The sequence below is a fragment of the Podarcis pityusensis genome, assembly GCF_964106645.2.
Source record: "Podarcis pityusensis genome assembly, chromosome: 5".
NCBI lineage: Eukaryota > Metazoa > Chordata > Lepidosauria > Squamata > Lacertidae > Podarcis > Podarcis pityusensis.
Genome location: NC_138032.1, coordinates 63,821,625 through 63,843,913, shown reverse-complemented (window position 1 = coordinate 63,843,913; position 22,289 = coordinate 63,821,625). Strand labels below are relative to the sequence as shown.

The window sequence follows — 22,289 nt, the reverse complement described above, 5'->3', positions numbered from 1 at the left end:
TGAGGGTGGAGACAGACGCTTCGGACAGAGCCGTGGGAGCAGTCCTGCTGCAGAAAGACCCGCAGGGGGTTTGGAGGCCGGGAGCGTTTTACTCAAGGAAGCTCAGCAAGTCCGAACAGAACTACACCATCTGGGACAGGGAGTTGCTGGCCATTCATGCAGCGTTCAAAGCGTGGAGGCACTTCCTGATCGGCGCCAAGCACACGGTGCAGGTCTGCACGGACCACAAGAATCTAGAGCACTGGCGCACGGCACAGTTCCTGAACCAGAGGCAGATACGTTGGGCTGAGTTCTTTGCGAATTTCGACTTCCGAATAGAGTATGTCCCGGGGGACACCAACATCATGGCGGATGCTCTCTCCCGTAAGCCACAGTATCTGGAGGAGGCAACGCCAGCGGCCGCCATGCACATCTTCGCACCGACAGTGTGGGCGTGCGCGGCGGCAACAGTTGACCTGGATGCGGTGCGACGAGCGTTGCAGGATGACTCCTTCGCGCAAGCAAAGATGGCAGAGGTGCACAGGGGCACGGCAGCGACCGACGAGTTCCAGCTGCGAGATGGTTTGCTCATCCGTAAAGGGGCCATCTACGTGCCGGGAGACGAACTTCGCGCCAAGGTACTGCAGCAGCTGCACGACGCGCCCACTGCCGGGCACTTTGGCAAGGAGAAGACGGTGGAATTAGTAGCCAGAGACTTCTGGTGGCCCGGAATGAGAGGGGAAGTCGCGGACTACGTGGCGAGGTGTGACACCTGCCAGAGGTCCAAACCAGTGCACAGACCGCCGGCCGGACTGCTGGAACCGCTGCAAACTCCGTTCGAGCCATGGGAGAGAGTGGCCCTGGACTTTGTCACGGATCTGCCCAGCTCGAGGGGCAAGACGGCTGTGCTGGTGGTGGTGGATTTGTTCTCCAAGATGGCACATTTCATTCCGTGTGCGAAGGTGGCCACGGCGGAACAAACCGCCAAACTGTTCATAGACCACGTGTTCAAGGTTCACGGTCTGCCGCGGTCTATTCTGTCCGACCGAGGGCGACAGTTCATCTCAAACTTCTGGCAGAGGCTGATGGGCTTCCTGAACGTCAAGATCAACCTGGCGTCGGCTAGACACCCGCAGACCAACGGGCAAGCGGAGCGGGTCAATGCCATCATGCAGCAGTACCTGAGATGTTATGCGAATCAACAGCCTGCGACGTGGGTGGATTACCTGCCTCTCGCCGAGTTCGCCTACAACAACACGAAGCACGTGTCCACGGGGGTCACGCCGTTCTTCGCCAACAACGGGAGGCACCCTAGAACCTTCCCGGGACTGGAAAGAATGGGGGAGGGGGAGCCGCAGACAGCAGATGCGTTCGCGTCGGAGTTGCAGGAGGTCCACGATCAGCTGCGGCGGCACCTGGAGCTGGCTAAACACGCATACAAGGTACAAGCGGACAAACACAGAAGGGTTGGCGAAGAGATCCATGTGGGAGACTGGGTCTGGTTAGCAGCCCACGCAGTGCCGGCCAGGTCGTTGGCGAAGAAGAAACTAGGGCATAAACAACTGGGGCCCTACCAAGTCGACGAACAGGTCAACCCGGTGGCTTTCAGGCTGGCTCTTCCGGAGGGTTCCAGAATGCATCCGGTGTTCCACAGATCGGTGCTCACTCCCTACAAGGCACCTCACAGGTTTCAGGAACCAGGAACGGCACCGGGTCCGCTCCGAGAGAGAACCGGGCAAGGGGGAGTGGCACAGAAGGAGCGCATCAACGAAGTCACGGAGATTTTGGACTCCAGATGGGGGGAAGAGGGGGTAGAATACCTTCTCGCCAAGGAGGGCACCCCGGCCAGTGCCAACAGCTGGGTGCCGGGCTACGCTTTAGACGAACCTCTGCTCAAAGAAGAGTTTCATGCCCTCTTCCCACATAGGCCAATGCCAGCAGACTTTTTCGACGACTGGCTTTTCACGCCCACGCTTTCAGCCAGCACGTTCCGGGGGTTCGACTCGGACGAGGAACCGACACGAGACGCCCGTTCCCCAGAGGGGTCACCCTCGGGATCTGCTTCAGAACCCTCGTATTGGTGGGATGATCGACCAGAGGAGCAGTTCCGCAGAAGGTGGCTGGAGGGTCCAGGACGAGCAACGTCTCCAGAAGGCAACGAGGGAGAGACGGACATGGACGTTTTCGGGGACGACCCGGGTTTCGAGCACGGCGGCACAGAGATGGAAGCGGAGGTGACCGTCGTCAACGAGAGCAGGGAGGAAGAACCGGAAGACTTCGGATGGCGGCCCGCCACGGGAAGCGAACTGTATCCGACATTCGTCCCCCTGACACGGCAGCACCCAGATCCCGCACCGGAAGGAGGGGAGGGGGGAAGAGGGGGCTTCGAGGGGGGGATGGATGTCAGGGGTTCAGGAGCAGAGGCAAGGGCAAGGGAGGAAACAGAGAGCGAGGGAGAGGAGGCAGAAGAAAAGATGAGTGATGACGACGACCCGAGATCTCCGAGTCTTTCCAGTGAATCAGAAGATTCACAGAAAGGAGCACCAGTGGCCAGGGCAAGGGGGGAGCCTAGGGGGACACCCCAGGAAGATAGAGCCAGAGGGGACTCAGAGGGGAGCAGTTGGAAATCAGGACCAGTGTCACCGCCAGAGAGCAGGGAAGAGGAAGGGCGCCAGGGATCAAGCGCTGGCAGCTCACAACAGGGGGGAGGGCACGAGTCAGGAGTGGCCACACCTCCATCGGGGAGCGAAGAAACGGTCAGACGGAAGGTGGAAGGTTGGGCGCGCGTGCCAAGTTCAAATGCACAGGAAGGTGGCGCAGTAGGCAGCCCGGAAAGGGAGCCAGGTCCTAAAGCCCGCCGAAAGGAGGGAGAAGAGTCAGGGGGGTCAGCGTCAGCGTCAGAGGAATCCCGGAAGGAAGAGACCCCGGGGGGCAGAGGGACCCAGAGAAGAACAGTCAGGCGGAAAAGGTGGAGCAAGGCTAGGATATTAAGTTGGTGTACAAGGGGCGGAGACTCAGATGGAGCTTCGCCGATCTAACCATGAGACGTAGAGTTGCACGCAGCAGCTTGAGAATGGAAACTGTAACTCAATAAAGACTTTTATTTAATGATCGCTGGCTAGCGTGATCCTCTGTGAGCTAGGATCTGGAAGCAGCTCTGACAGTATGCATTAGTAGAGGCAAATCTTATATAAATTTGTGACATGGTAGTATGCTCCCAGTCTTTTAATTACTTAGCAATGACCCTATTCATCATATGTAAGCTTAGAGTTAATACAGCAACCCTATACATGTTTACTCAGAAGTAAGTCCATTGAGCTTAATGGGTCTAAATCTCAGGGAAATGTGCAAAGGATTGCAGCCAAAGTGTAAGGAAAAAAAGGTGGCCTGCAGTGCTCCATTAGCTGCAATAAATAAAGGATAAAAAATTTGGGAACATGCAATCAAACACTTCTTAAATGGCTAGTCTGTAAAGATACAGGATATCTTTTGTAAACCACTTAGAGGTTTTCCTACAATAAAACAGTATATAAATTTTGCTACATAAATAAATAAATCTGCACTTGAAGGGATACAGTGTCAGGAGCCGCAACATACAAAGGCATACCTTCTAATTGAGACTAAGGTTTCTTTAAAACAAAAACTTTGAGGAATTATACTGAAGCATTGTTGATGCTAAGTGAGTGTGGATCTGAGTACATGACTGGTAGCCCCAAGATTTTACAAATATCTTTTTTCATTTTTTTAAAAAGGTGGGATATAATAAACACTTCAAAACCTATTATGTGTTAGTAAAATTAGAACTGTCCATAAGAACAATCCGTTATCATAGAATTGTAGAGTTGGAAGGGATTCCAAGAGTCATCTAGTCTAACTAACTTCTTGCAATGCAAGAATCTCAACTAGATCATACATGACAGACAACCTCTGCTTTAAAACCTCCAAGGAAGGAGAGTCCACCACCTCTCATGAGAGTCTGTTTCACTCTGAAACAGCTCTTACTGTCAGAAAATTATTCTTGATGTTTAGTTGGAATCTCCTTTTCTTGTAACTTGAAGCCATTGATTCCAGTCCTAGCCTCTAGAGCCGGAGAAAACAAGCTTCCTCCAACCTTCATGTGACGGCCCTTGAGATATTTAGAGATGGCTATCATACCTCCTCTCAGTCATTTCTTTACCAAGCTAAGCATGCTCAGTTCCCTCAGCTGTTCCTCATGAGGCTTGGTTTCAATACCTTTTTATCATCTTGGTTGCCCTCTTCTACACATATTCCAGCTTGTCAGTATGTGGTGCCCAGAACTGGACATGGTACTCCAGGTTTTAAGGCTCTGTACAAACTAACAAGAAACTGAGAAGAGACTTTCATGGTATTAATCACTTTTTGACCATTATTACTTCCCAGACTGCTTGTATGCAACCATGTGCCCGATGAAAAGATGGGAATGACGTCCAGGCAAATTTGCAGTGGTATTGTATCCAAACCTAGAGAAGTCTTTTTTGGTGTCAAGGGGAAGAATAATCTATGGCTGTGTACACATTACCATTTACTCTGGCTCCAACGCACTCCCCAACCCTGGTGTTTGAAGCACATGGCATTAACTACTATCAGAAATACTGCTGATAGATGCATTTTCCCTCAAAAGAACTTCCACTTAGTTTGAAAAACAAGCCACCACATTTTGCAGTTATCTGAGGTGTGCACACTTGAGGCAGCTGTGGCACATGCGCAGACAGCTTCATTAATACGAGTTGGAGAGGCTACAGGCACAGGGAAACTACACAGGTGAAGACATCCTGTTCTCTTCTCTGGTGTGTACAGAAGCATGCAAATACAAGAAATGCAGCACTGTGTTTTAAGCCGCTAATGTTGATAGCCTATGTTAGTGGGGAAATGTGTTAGTGATTTCTATTGACTTATGTATACTGTCTATCGCAGCTGCCCTGTGCTGCAAGCTGAACAAGGTTAGGTGTGAAGTTTTCCAGGGGCAGGCAAATATGGTTTTAGATAGGTAACATGCATACTAAGCTATTCTCGCTATGCCCCAAATATACAGTGGTACCTTGGTTCTCAAACTTAATCAGTTCCGGAAGCCTGTTCCAAAACCAAAGCATTCCAAAACCAAGGCGCGCTTTCCCATAGAAAGTACTGTAATGCAAAATGGATCAATCTGTTCCAGACTTTTTAAAAACAACTCCTAAAACAGCAATTTAACATGAATTTTACTATCTAACGAGACCTTGGATCCATAAATGAAAGCAATAAACAATGTACTGCATCCACACAATTAATCAGTAGCTGAACTGGGTTCCACACAGTTACACAGAAAAAAGAGCCACAAAAGCAAAAACACAAAATAAATAGCAAAAACAGACAGACCTCAGTGTAACACTCAAAACAGAGGTGTGGCACTCAAATCGGAAGTGTAACACTCAAAACAGAGCATGTTCAGCTTCCAAAAAAAGTTCGCAGACTAGAAAACTTACTTCCGGGTATTGCAGTGTTTGGGTTTCAAGTTGTTTGAGAACCAAGGTACCACAGTATGAGGGAGGAATTATTCATCATGCAACTAGCACAGCAACAACAACCTACCCTTTGCAGCCCACTTTTTATGTTCTCTCTTCTCTCAGCAACAATATGAAGCAGAGGAGACACGATCGGCAACACACCAGCCCTAGAGCAACAAAATTACGGCAACTGTGGGAGAGCCAATCAGGGGTGCAGGTGGCTTAGCAGCAGGGCCTAGATAGCCCCATTAAGTCTGATAGCTTTCACATGAAGGGGAGGGGAAGCAGGGAAAGTATCTCTCAGGATTCTTGAAGTCCTGAAAAGCCTTCAGCTTGTTACATTAATACTTTAAAAGGCAACTGGGCAGAGTTGTTTGCTTGTTTGGGGTGAGTGGGGGGTTAAGGCAAATACCACTGATAGGGAGTTACATTAAGAAAATGAAGTGGGGAACTCTTGAACCATAATTCCAGCAACTAAGAGTTTTTACTCCATTCCCATCTCCAGCACCAAAGACACTAATTATAAGAAAGGATGGAAGCAATATTTTTGTTATTGTAACTCCCTGCCACTTTCCAAAAACCATTTTAAGCCTAAAATATTCAAGGGATTCATGAATACATAGTATTCTGAGATAAGGACATGGTGAAAAAAAGTTGAAGTAAGGGTATGAAGATTCTCGCTGGCATTCCTAACTTAAAAGTTTTACTACACCACTTATATTTTCCATCTAACCAGCTGGACACTTCCTTCTGGATGTAGGTTATTTCGGCCTTGGCAGATGAATAAAAAGAGTTCATTTTATGAGCAGTCAGAAGAATGACTCAGGCTGAAAAACAATGACGGTCTTGGAAAGGCTCTTTTTTTGCCTCAGTTTTGTAAGCAGCTCATAGATTCTTCTTATTTTGATTAAGCAGTGTATAAATCTTGCTAAATAAATAAACAAGTATTCTGGAGATGTAAGGCACAAGAGGTCTCATTTTAGGACTCCCAATGGTGGTACTCAAGTAACCTTTGTTTCTGTGGCATGAATCAGTGTTGATGTTGGCACAGTGCTGGATTGGCTCTGCCAGTGCATTTGTACCAGGCTGAGCTTGCTACCACCTTTCCCCTCTGCTCCCCAGTAAGCAGCAGTGATGTGCCTGACTGAAGGACTGTCAGGTAAGAGGTGGTGATGTGCCATACTCTTCTGCTACTGCTGGTAGCTTACCAGCATGAGTGTAGCGGGGGGGGGGGGGGGGAGAAGCTGCCCCCCCCTCAATAAAGTAAATGAATAAAAATACTTAACTGACCAACTGCATCACAAATAACTCGGTTCTGCCCCCCCCCCCATACAATGCCTGCCCGCCTTAAAACAAATCCTGGCTACACCCATGCTTTCCAGAGAGTGGAACTGCTAGCTTGCTTCATTCTGTGCAACAGTTATAGATTTGAGGCAATCAGGTGACACAAGAATTCTGCGTAGTCCAATAAAGACTTCTTGTCAGTCTGGCACAGACCAAATTCTCACCCCACCTATCTGCTTTCTGGTTCACTTGCATACTGCCACATCTAAAAGTAAAGGAACTGGAAGTTTAAGAAGTTTAATTTTCTTTGCTTTACTAGATTTCCAGTCCCTATCCATAATTCTTCAGCTCACATAAGTACTAGAGCAAGTCTGGGAAATGTCAGCCCTCCAGGCCTCTCTATCTGACTCTAAGGCCTCTCCCAAGCCACACACAAACCTCAACCACAACCTCAATCAGACTAGCATACATACTATGCTTGAGTGTTTTTATCAGGCTAGCTGAAGGATAAAGACGGGTGTGTGAGTGTATGCTGAAAGAAGACAACTTGCACAAAGGTAAAATTTATATTTGCCACTTTGGTTACTTTGCCTCTGGCTTGTGAGCTCTGGAATGTTGCCCAGAAAGGGGGGGGGGGGAGTTCCCCATCTCTGCATTAAAGGCAGAAGGAGACCCAACTGTCAGTGACAATGGCCAGGATTTAATGTTGGTGCACAAACAAGCTTAACAAGGCGGACACAAACAATAGTTTCTGGTTCTGGTGTAACAACAAACTATGGTTTGCCAAAAAAACCTAAGAAGTAACTACTTTGAGCACACAGGAAGGACAGTGTGCAAGCCCAAGGCTGTTTCCAAGGTCATTTCTGTCATGTGAACTGAGTTGGTGCATTAAGGTTTAAAATGTTTACCTTCAAAATCTAACAGAGTATGGTTTAAATGCTTCACATATGGGCCAACTACCATAACTGCAGCCTTTAAAGACTGGTAATAAGGAAACTGGCCTACGCTACCACAGTTTTTCCCTGGTGGAAGTAACCCTGATACCATCTAGCACGAGGACTGCTTTAGTCTCTTAAGCTCCTTTAATATGCTATGATCCACCTTACAATACAGCCAATCTGTTCTTGGCAGCCCTAGTGAAACCAAAAGTATATCAGGTTTGTTCAAACACAGTTTAAGTGCTTTCCTGGCATATAAACAATGACATTCCCTTTCTTCTTTGCAAACTTGCAGCTTGGGCAGGAGGATAGTAACAGGCTATTTAGACATTATGAAATTTGATGTTTGCTGTGGGAGTGACCTCGTGACTTGTACTCAATATCATCTAGTCCCTAAAGATACGGCTCTGAACACGCTATTCTTTCAATGAACCTGCCTATCATCCTAATTAAATACAGGAGCCAGAATCCAAAGAGCTGTGCACCTATTTCTGTGTGTCCAAGGGGGATCCAGGGCTGTGTTTCTCCCAATGGGATATTCATACACAATTTGTGACATGGTGTTGTTTGTGGTGAGGTATGCTGGACAGAATGAACAAAATTCAATGACTCTGATCTTCAGCCCCATGTCCTCCTTGAGGACATTTGCCCTGCTGTATATGACACTGTGGTGTAATAATGCCTAATTTTGGGGATTTAGGATGGAGAGATATGGGTGGGTATAGCAACCTTTGACTTAATTGGAATATAGCCTACTGAGCCATATCTATATTGCGACCCACTTGCTCCTCTAGCCCAGTCCATGCAGCCCCCCTGAAGACTGCCCACCAGAGAATGTGGCCCTCAACCCCAGTGCTTTAGGTTCCTACCTTCTCCCATCCCCTACATGCACTCCAGTTCCCTCCTTTATTTAATGTGGCAACCAAAGGGTTAATCTTGAACTCTGCAGAATATGTAGCAGGCTGTTACAGGTGCAATTCATTGGTAAAAGTGAATTCCCAGCGTAAGGCTGTCCTTGGTTTGTGCTATGTATCTTCTCTGCAAACTAAGCCCATATATCCCAGCTTGATCACTGAGATCCTCTGCAGGAAACATCATTTGTTGCTGCTCAGGTTGGTGAGGCTCATTTGACAACAACAAGAAACCAAGCCTTTAGTGTCATCAGCTTGGTCCTGTAGAATACTCTGCCAACAGAGATTCAACAGGCACCTTCTGTGCCAACTTTTTAGTGCTTGCTGAAAACTTTTCTATTCCACCCAGCCTATGCAAACAATTAACCAATAAACAATGGTTAGCCAGTGTGTAGTTTTAATTTTTTTTAACGGTTTTATTGCAGTAAACCACTTTGATTCTAACTGGTGTATCCTTCAAGGGTATTTCTATTTCAACTGCAAAGCAAAGGTCATGAACCCTCTCTCACGGGAAAATACTGGCTTAGATCAGACAGTCCTCCAAACCACGCTTCTCTTGGTTTCTACTCTCCTAATTGATTATTTTATCTCCTGAAGCCACTGTAGCCAATTACTCTGTGTCTTTCCCATCAACACTGGATACAAATGAAATCTTGCCACCAGAGTGAAAGAAACATATGGATGGAATATTAAAAATTATTTTTTGCAAAATGTAACACATTTAGCAAGCAAGCAAGCAAGCAAGCAAGCAAGCAAGCAAGCAAGCAAGCAAACAAACAAACACCTTATAAAGTCTGATGCCCAATCACTATCTGGGAAATATCAAATGTTTATCAAATTAAGATCCCCATTCAACAAGATGCAGGTAAAACAAACGTGAAAGGTTTTCATTCAAAAGACAAAGAGTTACCCAAATAATTTTCATTATGAGATTGCCTGCTGAAAGTTAGAGCAACGAAGAACAGAAGCAGCAGAGACAGCAAAGCTGCTGTTGTTTCATCTGCTGTTGTGTTTTACAGTCTAGTTTTAGTATTGCTGCTACTATTGTTGAGATTTTTAAAACTGTGTTTTGGCTGTATTGTGCCATTTTATCATTTATTATTCAGACTGCCTTGAGCAGGCTTTGGCATTAAAAAAATATGAGACTAATATTGCAGCAAATAAATAAAATATTGACGGTTTAGAAACACTTGTAAAACTACACTGTGTGCTTTCCCTCTCTCCAGCCTCGGAAAGATTTGAAGTGTTTTAAAGAAACTTGCAGATACATAGAAAGCTGGAGCCATATCTTAGGGTTGCTATACATTGGAGCCTGGATTCTCAAACAGCTTAATTGATGAACAAATCGACTCCCAAACGCCACAAACCTGGAAGTAAGTGTTACGGTTTTGCGAACATCCGATGTATAGTCCGCTTGAGTACAGGAAGCTCCTGCAGCCAATCGGAAGCCACGCCTTGGTTTTTGAACAGTTTCAGGAGTTGAACAGACTTCCAGAATGGATTAAGTTCATGAACCAAGGTACCACTGTATTTCAAGAAGTAAAAACTAGTTGTTTTTGTTTTTACAAAAACTCCCACAGTTTTTAGATTTTAAGATCCAGGACAAAGTGTCACATTTCGGGCTAGATGTCAATTCTGCCTTTGAAATCCCTGTAATTTCTAGGAAATGGCAGCCCTACCATGCTTTGAATACAGAATCTTCAACGCTTAGCTTCTCCACTTTAAAAGGATCTAAGCCAAGGCCTACGAAAGACCTCGGGCTGAAATCATTAATTAACTGCTGCCAGTGAGGGTAGACTGGGAAGCTGGGTGAGTGAGTAAGGGAGCGATGACGGTGTTGCCATTGCCAGAAACCTGGGCAAAAGTGCATTTCTGGTGGTGGGATTAAACAATACTGTTTTATTTTCATTATCATATCTTTGAAAACGCTCGGGTTGTTTGAGGTTTGCTTCCCTTGCTCAGAATAAAGCCAGCTACAAAATAAATGCTGAAAGTTTTGTTCAGTCTCCACCTGCTGGCCAGAAATTCAAATTTCAACAACCCAAGACCGAAAACAAAAATCATAAAAAGTGTACATGGCTAAAGGAAAGCAAAAAAATAATGACTGAGGAGTCCAGTACTGCAACCGCAACTGCAGTCAGCTATTTTCAAAATACTAATAAAAATCCCCTAAGCTGAAGAGGTATTTGAATATTGGTTCATAACCTTTAGTGAGAATATTTAGGTATCCACACAGAGAGAAGGAAATACATGTGTAACATACATATAGTATATATGGTGTTCATTGTTTGTTAAGTATTTTTATATTATCTCAAACTTAGTTTTATAATTTAAGCCATTTTTGTTAAATCTGGACAAGTGTTTGTGTCACTATGGGATCCTAAGAAAATGTCACTATTCTCTTTTGGGTCGCTAGTTACATTCTAGTAGAAGTTGTTTCCTCAAATAACCAGGCAAAGAGCATAGAAACGGAAATGTAATTCAGTGTAGAGAACTGGAGGATTAGGCAACAGCCTAACTCTAGCTTCTTTTCGGAAGCTACAAGTAATAATAATAATAATAATAATAATAATAATAATAATAAAGTGAGCTCTTATTATGCCCAGTGTGCTTTTTTTTTGTTACAGTACTCACCAGCAAAGAGTATTGTCAGCTATTGATTGATTGATTGCTGCCTGTGACAACCAGTTTGTGCTGATATGGCACCCATATCATTTTTATCAAGATATGAGTACTAGCACCTAATTTTTTTTAGCCAAAAAGATTACTGATTATATCTTTAATAACAGAATGTTGTGGGTCACAACTGTTCAGCCATTAAGAGAAAAGGCATTTAGTAGTATGCTTACTTTTGTTTTGAGAATAGGACAAAGTTCAGAAGTAGTCCATACCATATTTATTTGACCAAAATTCAGAAAATAGTTATTGTACAAGGTCTATACGTGTAAATTTTTGTTGTTGTTCAATTCAAGTGTACTTGTCTCACATATTTTGTGCTGTGTTAAGTCACTTGCAGCAAACATCAACACAGCTATCTCTCAGGAATATTTTTAATATAACTCACCATTTTTAATATGCAAAAGATTAGGAAAATCTTAGGATAAATGAGGCTGCAATCTGAAGTCCTCAGTATCAAATACCAAATTAAACAAAAGTCTAATACCCGGTGTTTGTAAAAAACATTAAACGTTATGCAGAACAATTAGTCACATGCTGCACTTACAAACACAATGACTTTGTTTTACAATCTCTTTTCACAATCCACATACTTCTGAAAATAAAATCTCTCTCTAAATCTACCAAGACCACAGCATATCAGAAAATGTCAATGCTATGAAAACAAGTTGTTTATTATCCCAGTATAGCAAGGGATCTGTAGTAATAGTTTTCTCCACCAGAGGGTACATCCATCTCACTTTCAAATGAAAAGATTTAATAGGAGTCATACAACATACAGCTTTTAGGTTTTACCCATTAGACAATTTTACCTCATTGGCTAGGCAGTAGGGCTGGGCTATCACCAGTTAAACATCACAGTATTTTGATATATCACAATATCTGAAATAAGGCTGGAGCTATGTAGAGGTGAACATGCTAATGTCCTGGCAACTGCTACTACTTATGGGTCAATCCTTAAAGCTGATAAATGTTTACTTACACCTTTAACATATTGTTACAACTGTTACGTTATAGTACTACTGTACCAATAATAGCACATTTTCTCTAAAATTAAATCCACATAAGTAATTAGTAGCATAGATATCAAAAGTTCCCTAAAAATATAAATAGATCAGGTATTCTCCCTCCACCTTAAAAAATTCCATATGATCTGCTCTGATGGGGAAGTGATAGTAGTTACCTGAGTCATGGAAAGCAAGGCAAATTAGGACCCTGGGCAGCTCCTGGACAACCATCCTTAAATGGTCCATAGCAGATTTGGTAGTCACCATGCTGCTGCATGGCTGTGGGACAGGAGAAGCTATAGGGGAGTCATCCTCAGAATCAGAGGATGATGGGAGAGGCTTAGCTCCAGACAGACTGGAGGGATGTGTGTCAAGGGCTCCCTTTTCCCTACGTGTGGTGACTTACAAATCATATGAATCAGAGTCCTTGGGGCAACAACTGAGCACATCCCCTCCCAAGCTGCACTTTGAGATGATGGAGGTCTTTCCTACCTGATGCTGTTTGACACTTTCTGGGCCTGCAAATAACCTGTAAAAAAAGCACTTAATTAGGCCCCAGTAAGGTTGTAGGGAGAGACGCGGGTGGCTCCGTGGGTTAAACCACAGAGCCTAGGACTTGCCGATCAGAAGGTCGCGGTTCGAATCCCTGTGATGGGGTGAGCTCCTGTTGCTCGGTTCCTGCTCCTGCCAACCTAGCAGTTTGAAAGCACAAAGTGCAAGTGGATAAATAGGTACCACTCCGATGGGAAGGTAAACGGCGTTTCCGTGCGCTGCTCTGGTTTCACCAGAAGTGGCTTAGTCATGCTGGCCACATGACCCGGAAGCTATACGCCGGCTCCCTCGGCCAATAAAGCAAGATGAGTGCCACAACCCCAGAGTCGGCCACGACTGGAGCTAATTGTCAGGGGTCCCTTTACCTTTACCTTACATCCTGATTCTGAATATCATCTAAATCATCAAAGGGGAAGAAACCATGCAGCTACAGTGAAATGGATTGAGGTGATGAAGTTATCAACACCTATTGGTGAGAAAACTGAATGCATTTGAAGATGTTTTGGGTGGGAAGAAAGGAACTCTGAAGGTCTTTGAAGAAATATATATGGGGAAATAGTTAAAAATACTATAGGGCTTAATGAAGGGAGGGGTTCATTTGTGGATTGATTGAATGAAATGAATTGGGGGAGTTAACTGAATAAATGAGCACAATGATTTGGGATAAAGAAGTGAAATCAATATAAAGAAGGAGGAAGAAGTAAACTTCTTCTTCTTCTTCTTCTTCTTCTTCTTCTTCTTCTTCTTCTTCTTCTTCTTATTTTTATTATTATTTATACCCCACCCATCTGGTATAAATATACTTTGTGGCAGTTGCAGGAAAGGTATTAAATTTCCCGCTTTGGCCATGCCCACTTCCCCAACTTGGCCACACCCACTCTATCACATGGCCCTTGGAGAGTTGAAGCAAGACAGCGCTCAGCTCAAAAATGATTAGCCACTCCTGCTTAAGGAAGCTCTATGTTCCACTGAGTGTACACACCGCTAACTGAAATACTATAAGAAAGAACGATGAATTAGCTGGTTAAACTTAAGAGATAGCCATGCTACAACCCTGTTCTATGTTTTAGTTTATTACAGACCAATTGTATCACTCTGCAATAGCAGAGCATGACCCGCTTAGAGGTTTTACTACAATCAAGTGGCATATAAATTTGGATAAAAAGATAAAAAATAAATGCGACAGGCATCGCTGAGCAGAAAGCTGAAAAAGAAACCAAACTGTGACGGCCTTCAAAGTTTGGTCACTGATTAAGGCATTTGGATGATTCCCACATCTGCAACTCCCTTTGCAACCTGTGACTGGAATAAATTGTTTCTAACCCCTGTGTTTTATTCCATTATTCTCTCTTTTAAATAACAGTAATGAAAAGGAAGGTTTCTGCCACCCTGCCACTTTACATAGTTTAAAGAAGACTGCCCTCTTTTATCAGGTGTTTCAATGGCTACCTTGTTTTATTTATTTATAACTTGCTCATTTAATAGTTTTTGAAAGCAGCTGGCAAAATCAATTCCATGCTGCTGAATTAAACTGATGGGGTTTGGACATTGATGAGGGCGTTCCACCGACCCACCCACCCACCATTACTTCCCTGCCTTGGATTCACTGAGTCACAATCATGTGGAATTTCCTTTAAATCTCTGCTCTTCTAGTTTGGCACTCTTCTAACACTGCTTTTGGCAACTTGATGGAGCTTAGAACAAGTCAGATGAGTATGGCCTTTAACTCCTAATATGGATGTTAAACTCATTACGGCGGAGCTTCAAAGCAACAAAATCTCACCATCAAAAAACACTTAATTTTTTAAAAGAGATTTTATATTATAGATAGACAGACAGACAGAGACAGACAAGCTAGATAGAGAGATAGGACACATGATATATTAATGCTAGCATACGGATATTTTATATATCCACAGGAATCATTTGACTACATATTATGACAATTAAGATTTTATTCATATAGCACTTGAAACTATATCAGTGTATGTAGTCATACCCAGTGCTTTTTTCCATGGGGTACTCAAGAGTATGCAGTACCAGCACCTCTTTTTGTTGCTATAAAGAGTGTGGCACTTACTGTAACAACTACATGGTGAGTACCGGCATCTATTTTTCTAGAAAAAAAGCACTGGTCATACCACATACAAGAAGGTGGAAAAGGGGAGGGGATGGAAAGGTCAACTTTTAATATTGCCCTTTAAAATGTGGGGTGGTTTCGGGGGTGGTTATTGGGTTGTTGTTATTTTGACTATGTATTTTGTGGTTTTATATTTTTTATTTTATTCTGTGAACCGCCCTGAGACCTCTGGGTACAGGGCAGTATATAAATTTAATAAATAATTATAATTATAATTTTAACTCTTTTAAACCAGGAGCCATGGTTAAGCTCTTTTCCCACTAACCGCAAGCTGTAGCTGAGTAGTGTACAGTATTGTGCAAGTCAACTCAGCATACCATATGGGAAGTTCTTAAATAGTTACCATACCATAAATAATTATTTCTGCCAAAGAAACATCCCCAGAGGGAGATGAGGACAGAAGTGCCCAGTGTTGGTGTCAGGGGTCTGTGCTTGAAGGAAAGGCGTTTTGAGTGAAAAGGAGTTGAAAGCACAACTACAAGCCAAGCCAGTTTTTAAAATATACCACATATACAACCTGAAATACTAAGCAAGTGAGGCTTGTAAGACAGGCTAAGTAGGAGAGCAGAAAAAGATTGTTTAAGAGTTGATTAGTCAGTCAGGCAGTCTGTGGTCTTTCTTCACACCAAGGTAATAGCTTGAATATTTTCATCTTTTAACCTTTGGGTTAACTCTCTCAGAAGCTTTATTCTTTTTCTGTCTTTCAATGATAATAACCTACCTTTCTAATTAAAATGCAAGCTGTCTTAATGAGAAAAAACATAAACCACAACTAAAATTAACCAAACAGAAATAGCATCATAAAAACCATATCAGCAATAGCAGAATATCAGACTAGCCTTTTGACTGCCATCATCCCAATATAGGAAAAACCATGTGTACACAAATAGGGCAGCTGCCATGTGTGTTAACTAATATTTGCATTTGTGGCAAAATAAGCTTGCTCTGCATTTTACAACTATTAGAATGCACTTCCCCTGCCCATGTAGAAAGATTATATCAATGTTACTGCATATGACATTGCCTCCAAGTACTGAATTACTAAAACTAAATTTTGATGTCAATGTGTTCAGCCGCTAAGAAATAAAGATTTTTTTTAAGCATGCATTTTTTAATCATTTTTTAAAGGCATAAAAGTAATCTATTTGAATCTGGTCACAAACATGGTTTATAACAAGATTTGAAAATGAAGTACCGTATTTTTCGCTCTATAACACTCACCCGACCATAACACGCACGTAGTTTTTAGAGGAGGAAAATCCGTAGGTATGCCACCCGTATGCATTCCCTCCATAACACGCATAGACATTTCCCCTTACTTTTTAGGAGGAAAAAAGTGAGTGTTATGGTGCAAAAAATACGGTATTTTCCTATAATGAAAATGTGCCAGAACCAGAATTAACATACAGATAAATGTACTTTCACAGAACTACGTAACTGGAAGAGCTAATGCCCATAAAATCTCTCATTTGTCTCAAGGCAAGTTCTCACCAAATCAGTCCCTCATATATTAATGCACATAAAGTAAGACAATAATAATTTAGTCTTGTTCTCGGTCTCAAGAAGACAGAAGAAGCAAATAAGAGCCTGGGAAGGGCCTGGATGAATCTGACCAAAGTCCTATTTAGTCCAGCCTTCTGTTCTCCTAGCCTGGTTCACACACAATTCTAAACAATGGTTTATTAAGCTATGGTTTATTAAACCATGGCTTAGCATTGTATGTAAAGGCTGCCTTCAGCTTAACTATGGCATGTTTACTGCCAACAAACCATAATCTGAAGTTGTGGTTTGTTGCTGAGAATAGTAGAGATAGTTAATAACCAACAACATGCACCACACACTTAAGCGCCGTCAACTCTAGATGGTTTTGGTAGCAATGTATACTTTATCCACACATACAAAAAAGAAAATCAATTTTTAAATATTAAAGCTCTTGCCACATTTATTTTAAAAGAATGGATAGGGATGGATTGTAATTTCTTGTTTTAATTTAGAGGCAAACTAGATCATTAAACTTAATGTAATTTTTCAGCCTTGAATATCTCAAGCACAGGTGTGACAGGCAATTTGGGGGGGCGGGATGCTGCAAAGCTCCCCTCCTAACACCTGTCAGGAGGAGGAAGCCTGGATAGTGGTGGGGAGGGGGAGGGCTGCATGGGTACCCTGACAGGTTCCACTGGTGCACCCTTCCAACTCCAGTCTCACCAGAACTCCGACCCACTCCTGGCACTGTCCAGGTACATAGAAGCAACAGCAGCATCATGAAGATGGCTCCACAGAATCACCCAACCAGCTGCTCTTGCTCAAGCACTAAGTTTAGAAAGGCATCTGAAAGTTATAAAAAGACACTTACCCCATGCCACATGGACTGCAGAAGGCAAGAACTTAATGCTTGGCTCACTGAAATCTGAAAGGCAATTAATTCTTCTGATATAATCCTAGAGTGCCTTAATTCATCGTGGCTTCTCTTCCGGTCAAGACAACTCCAAGCGACAGCTCCTATGTGCCCCGACGGTAAAGTTTTAACAATAGCTCTTGTTCCAGTATAGACCGATTTCTTAACCTCCTTATCATTTTTGCAAAATCTTCTGACTAATAAGGTGGAGCGCTCTTTCTTAGTACGAGAAGAATCTTCATCCATTTCTTCTCCCTGGCCTTCGTTGCAGTTTTGATAATGGCTCAAACTGGGCTTTGAAGGCAGTCTTCCAGTAATATTACCGCTAGAAAAATTGTGACCTGAGCATGCCATGTTGAGTTTTGGGGTTGTTCTTTCCAAATACAAATAGTTATCCACTGTAGTGCCATAGGAATCACACAACTGTTGTCCAGTTCTATTCCCACAGGTAGCTGGTAGTTCCACTGTTTTACAAGTGCAAGCTGCAGAATTATTGGTGCAATCATTATAAGCCTGTACTGGCTGTAAGCATTCATTCCAAATGAAGCTGTTGTGCAAGGTACACAAACTTTTTGAGATGTTCTTTCTCTCTTTAACATACTTGAAATCAGCACTCTCAGTTTCATTGTCATTTTTATTTACTGAGGACTGGCTTCTTAGTGGCTTCAACTCAACTTGAGATCCATCCATTTGTAACTGAATTTCAGCATACACAGTTCTTTCCAGTGAAGAAGGAATTCCAGTTTCTAAACATTTGTCTTTATTTGCAAAAGAGTCACATGCTTTATATAAGTGGTTATGTATAGTGTTGTTTTTGTAGCTTTTCTGTATAATGTCATAATTAATGTTAAGAAACTCCACAGAAGCAGGGATACATATGCCTCTCTCCCAGGGTTTTCTGCTATCAGTCATTTCTTTCTCATGTGGTAAATAAAAACACTGAACAGCTTTTCTTCACGTTTTTGGAAGAGAGAGTTGTGTGCATCCAGTTTCTTTGTACTTTCATAACTGGCATCTAGGGTGCTTTATCTTTATCGCCATTTCCTTTCCAGTGGACTGAAAACTCTGCCAAAGACCAAATGCAGACACTGCTGTCTCTCTTCAGAGAGCATCTTGAAACACAGGCCTCAGACACTACCCTGCTTTCCCTCAAATACCATTAATCATAGCACTGAAAGAAAAGCAAAACACTGCTATATCTTCACAGCAGACTTACAGCATACAACACAGCTGTATTATTAATGGCCTTCAGAATGCTGTTTATGGTGGACTGCCACATAAAGCTTGAGTATTTGTTTGTAATAGCACAGTTTTCTTCTCTCACAGCAAACACTTCCATCCTAGGATATACCTATACCCCGCCTTGTTTCTTGCTACATGCCTTGGAAGAGTAAGTTGGGGAGATGTAATTAATTGTTCCTTAGGCCATGGAACTTCCAGTTAATCAGTAGCCTGCAAAACAAAAAACAAAACCATATTTAATACACGGAGCCAGGTGTAACCTGCATATCCATAACGAAAGAGTATGAAGTGTATTAACAAATGCTTAATGGAACTGCAGAGCATCCTTAAGAATACCTTCCATTGTGCTTTTGTTTATAGCTGAAGTTTTCCCTCCAAGCTCCCTTTGAGAGATTCAGAATATGTGGGATAAACAGACATGCAATCTACCACCCCAACCTTACCTCTTCAGACAGAATCTGCTCAGGCACCATCCCATCCATTTATTTGCAGCTAAATTTGCAGGGAGGGACGCGGGTGGCGCTGTGGTCTAAACCACTGAGCCTCTTGGGCTTGCTGATCAGAAGGTCGTGGTTCGAATCCCCATGACAGAGTGAGCTCCCGTTGCTCGGCCCCAGCTTCTGCCAACCTAGCAGTTTGAAAGCACACCAAAAAGTGCAAGTAGATAAATACTGTAGGTACCGCTCTGGCGGGAAGGTAAACAGCATTTCTGTGCACTGCTCTGGTGTCAGTGTTCCATTGAGCCAGAAGCAGCCTAGTCATGACCCGGAAGAACTGTCTGTGGACAAATGCCGGCTCCCTCGAGCTGTAAAGCGAGATGAGCACCACAACCCCAGAGTCGTCTGCAACTGGACTTAACTGTCAGGGGTCCTTTACCTTTTTTTAAATTTGCAGTCCCACAAGGTAGCCAAGACCTTCAGCTTTCCACCAATTGTATCTTCCTCCCCTCAAAGGTTTCCATTTTAGGAAACCCCTCTCTACAATATATTTCTGAGACAAGTGCGGAGGAAACAAAATGGGAATTAAAACAGCATTATCCAAAACTCTGTCAGCAGATGGGACATTTGGATTAAAAAGCAACATCTTTCACCATCTAAACCAGAAGTGGTTAGCCTATGTACCTTCAAGTGTTGTTCATATCAGGTCCAGACAGCATGGCCAACACTTACGCATGGTGGGAGTTGCAGTCCAGCAACATCCTTCCCAATGGCTCTCCACTCCACAGGAAAGCTGTGAGTGCAGACCCAGAATCCCTGCTGCCCCTTTGAAAGCGGCTGAACTTGGGTTGAACAGATGAGATTATCCCCTCCTCCAACTCAAGTTCCCACCATTCAGGGTCCTGCTGTTTCATCCTTTTCCTTTTGCATCAAAGCCTGCCAATCCAAGCCCAATCCCAATCCTGACAGCACTGCAGGATTTATGGCAGATTAAACTTTTTCATTACTTCTATCAAACAATTCACAGAAGCCTACGACTACAAAATAAGGTGAGAGTCCTTTAGCCATCCAGCCAGCTCCTCCAAGGCCTTCAGACACATTTATTGTAGCTGCCCCAGGAAGAGAATGCTTTGGCCGGCACTGTCCTCTCATGGAGCTATCAAAGATCCTTTTCTTACTTGCTGTCTGCTTGGATTTAACTCAGACCAGACACTGGCCACTTCTCAGCTGCCTCAAGCTCTCATAGTTGGAGGTTGTTATTTTAAGGGCTGGAATGCAAAGCAGAGAGCAAACACTACCAGGTATGGACAGAAGACTGGATCAAATTGATCACTTGCCTAAAGATCAATATAAAACCAGGGTGGGGCATGAATGTTTGCTTTGTAAAAAAACAACCATAGAAGCTAAATCTAGTTTTGTCAACAGGCTAGAAGAGTTTGTGTCAGATTGTAATGAGAAACAAGAGGAAAACCAGATGCTCTCTGACTCTATTACTTTGTTTATTTACGGTAATCAAGCCAGCTTTCTATGTGCAAAGCAACAATGATATTCTATCGAATTAATGCATTGGTTTGATTCCCCCCCCCCCCCCGGATCATGGTACTCACTAGAGAGGTGAAACCATGAACCAAGCCAAATCAAAATAAGTATTATATTGAACAGAGGTAGAGGTTAGGGGAATATGATCTCTCTGTATGCATTTAGTACACATACAGATCTCTGCCAACATAAATGGAATGTTTTGCTACACATATATCATAAAAGGTAAAGGACCCCTGACAGTTAAGTCCAGTCACGAATGACTCTGGGGTTGCGGCACTCATCTCACTTTACTGGCTAGGGGAGCTGACGTTTGTCTGCAGACAGTTTCCCCGGGTCATGTGGCCAGCATGACAAAGCCGCTTCTGGCAAAACCAGAGCAGCGCACGGAAAAGCCGTTTACCTTCCCATCGGAGCGGTACCCATTTATCTACTTGTACTTTGACATGCTTTCAAACTGCTAGGTTTGCAGGTTTGCTAGCTGGGACCGAGCAACGGGAGCTCACCCCTTCCGATCGGCAAGCCCTAGGCTCAGTGGTTTAGACCACAGCGCCACCCGCATCCCTCACATATATCATAGCCTGTGTTAATTAATCTCAAATAAATACCGTACTCTGGCTCTGCAGTCCTAATCACTATCAGTTAGAATCCTGATTTTATATTAGAATCCTGATTTTCTTTTTTTAAAGCATTATTAACATTTTAAACTACTTATATTATAACTGTCATAAGCACAAAAAGGAGGTTTACACTAATGGAACTTGGAGCTACATAACAACCCTTTTGATAAAGGCATGGACATTCCTCTGTCTATCTATTTCACATGGATATCAACATCTATTTTAGTTCAGTACCTGCTACTAACATTCCCAAGGACTTAGTCCTCTACACTGCAGTAACTACATGCAGAGGGATCACTACAGGGTATGTATAACAAAGCTCCCTTTCTTCCCCTACAATGTGGACACCAAGCCACTGTGAGGAATCAGCCACCTCTGCTCACGCAACAAATGCAAAGCATGGAGACTTGCCATCACACCTAAACGTCAGGTGCACTGAATGTCTGCTCACAAAGGATGTAAGGGAGAACTGGCTCTGTTATGCCTTATGCAAGTACTGCACCCACCATGGCCTGAATCAAGCCCCATGATTTCACAATGAAAGATTCTGAAAATATAATCTGGATTTGTTTAGAGCTGAAAGCACAATATCCAGTTAGTACATGGGAGATGAATGTGAGGCAATGTGCAGGCAAAGGTTACTTTCATTAATACCATCACTAATCCAGTAAATAACAAAAGGACTAATTTTGATACATCAGAGAAATGTAACGTGTTCCATGCCATCAGCAAAGCAAAATAAGACTGAGAGGAAACAGATTCAGCACGGATAAATCACATTAGATCAGAGGTCAAACAGCAGAAACAATATAAAATGAGACATCATGGCAAATTGTCAGTATTCATGGTCACAAAATGTTACTCTTTACAATGAAAATTATATTTGTTGAAGCATTGTTGTTGAATTGCAGCCATAAGGTGAATTTAAAATATCTAGAGTAATATTCAATATGGCATTTCTAAAACTGAATTGGATTAAAGGTGCAAATAAATCAACATAAGCTGAAACAAGCAAAGTGCTTTTGGGGTGGCATGTGCTGCAAGTGCTGTTTGAAAGAAGGGGAA

The 22,289-nt window shown here is 43.1% G+C and overlaps 1 protein-coding gene across 5 annotated transcripts in view; it reads right to left on the bottom strand.

Moving 5' to 3' along the window:
- The window catches only part of PLCE1 (phospholipase C epsilon 1), a 143,440-nt gene that overhangs the window by 94,508 nt on the left and 26,643 nt on the right, over nt 1–22,289 (bottom strand). For all 5 annotated transcript variants that reach the window (XM_081006752.1, XM_081006750.1, XM_081006749.1 and 2 more), the window contains one exon: nt 17,345–18,838. In XM_081006752.1, coding sequence (XP_080862878.1) covers nt 17,345–18,298 — 954 coding nt within the window. In that variant the 5' untranslated portion in view covers nt 18,299–18,838. The remainder of the gene's footprint in view (nt 1–17,344; nt 18,839–22,289) is intronic.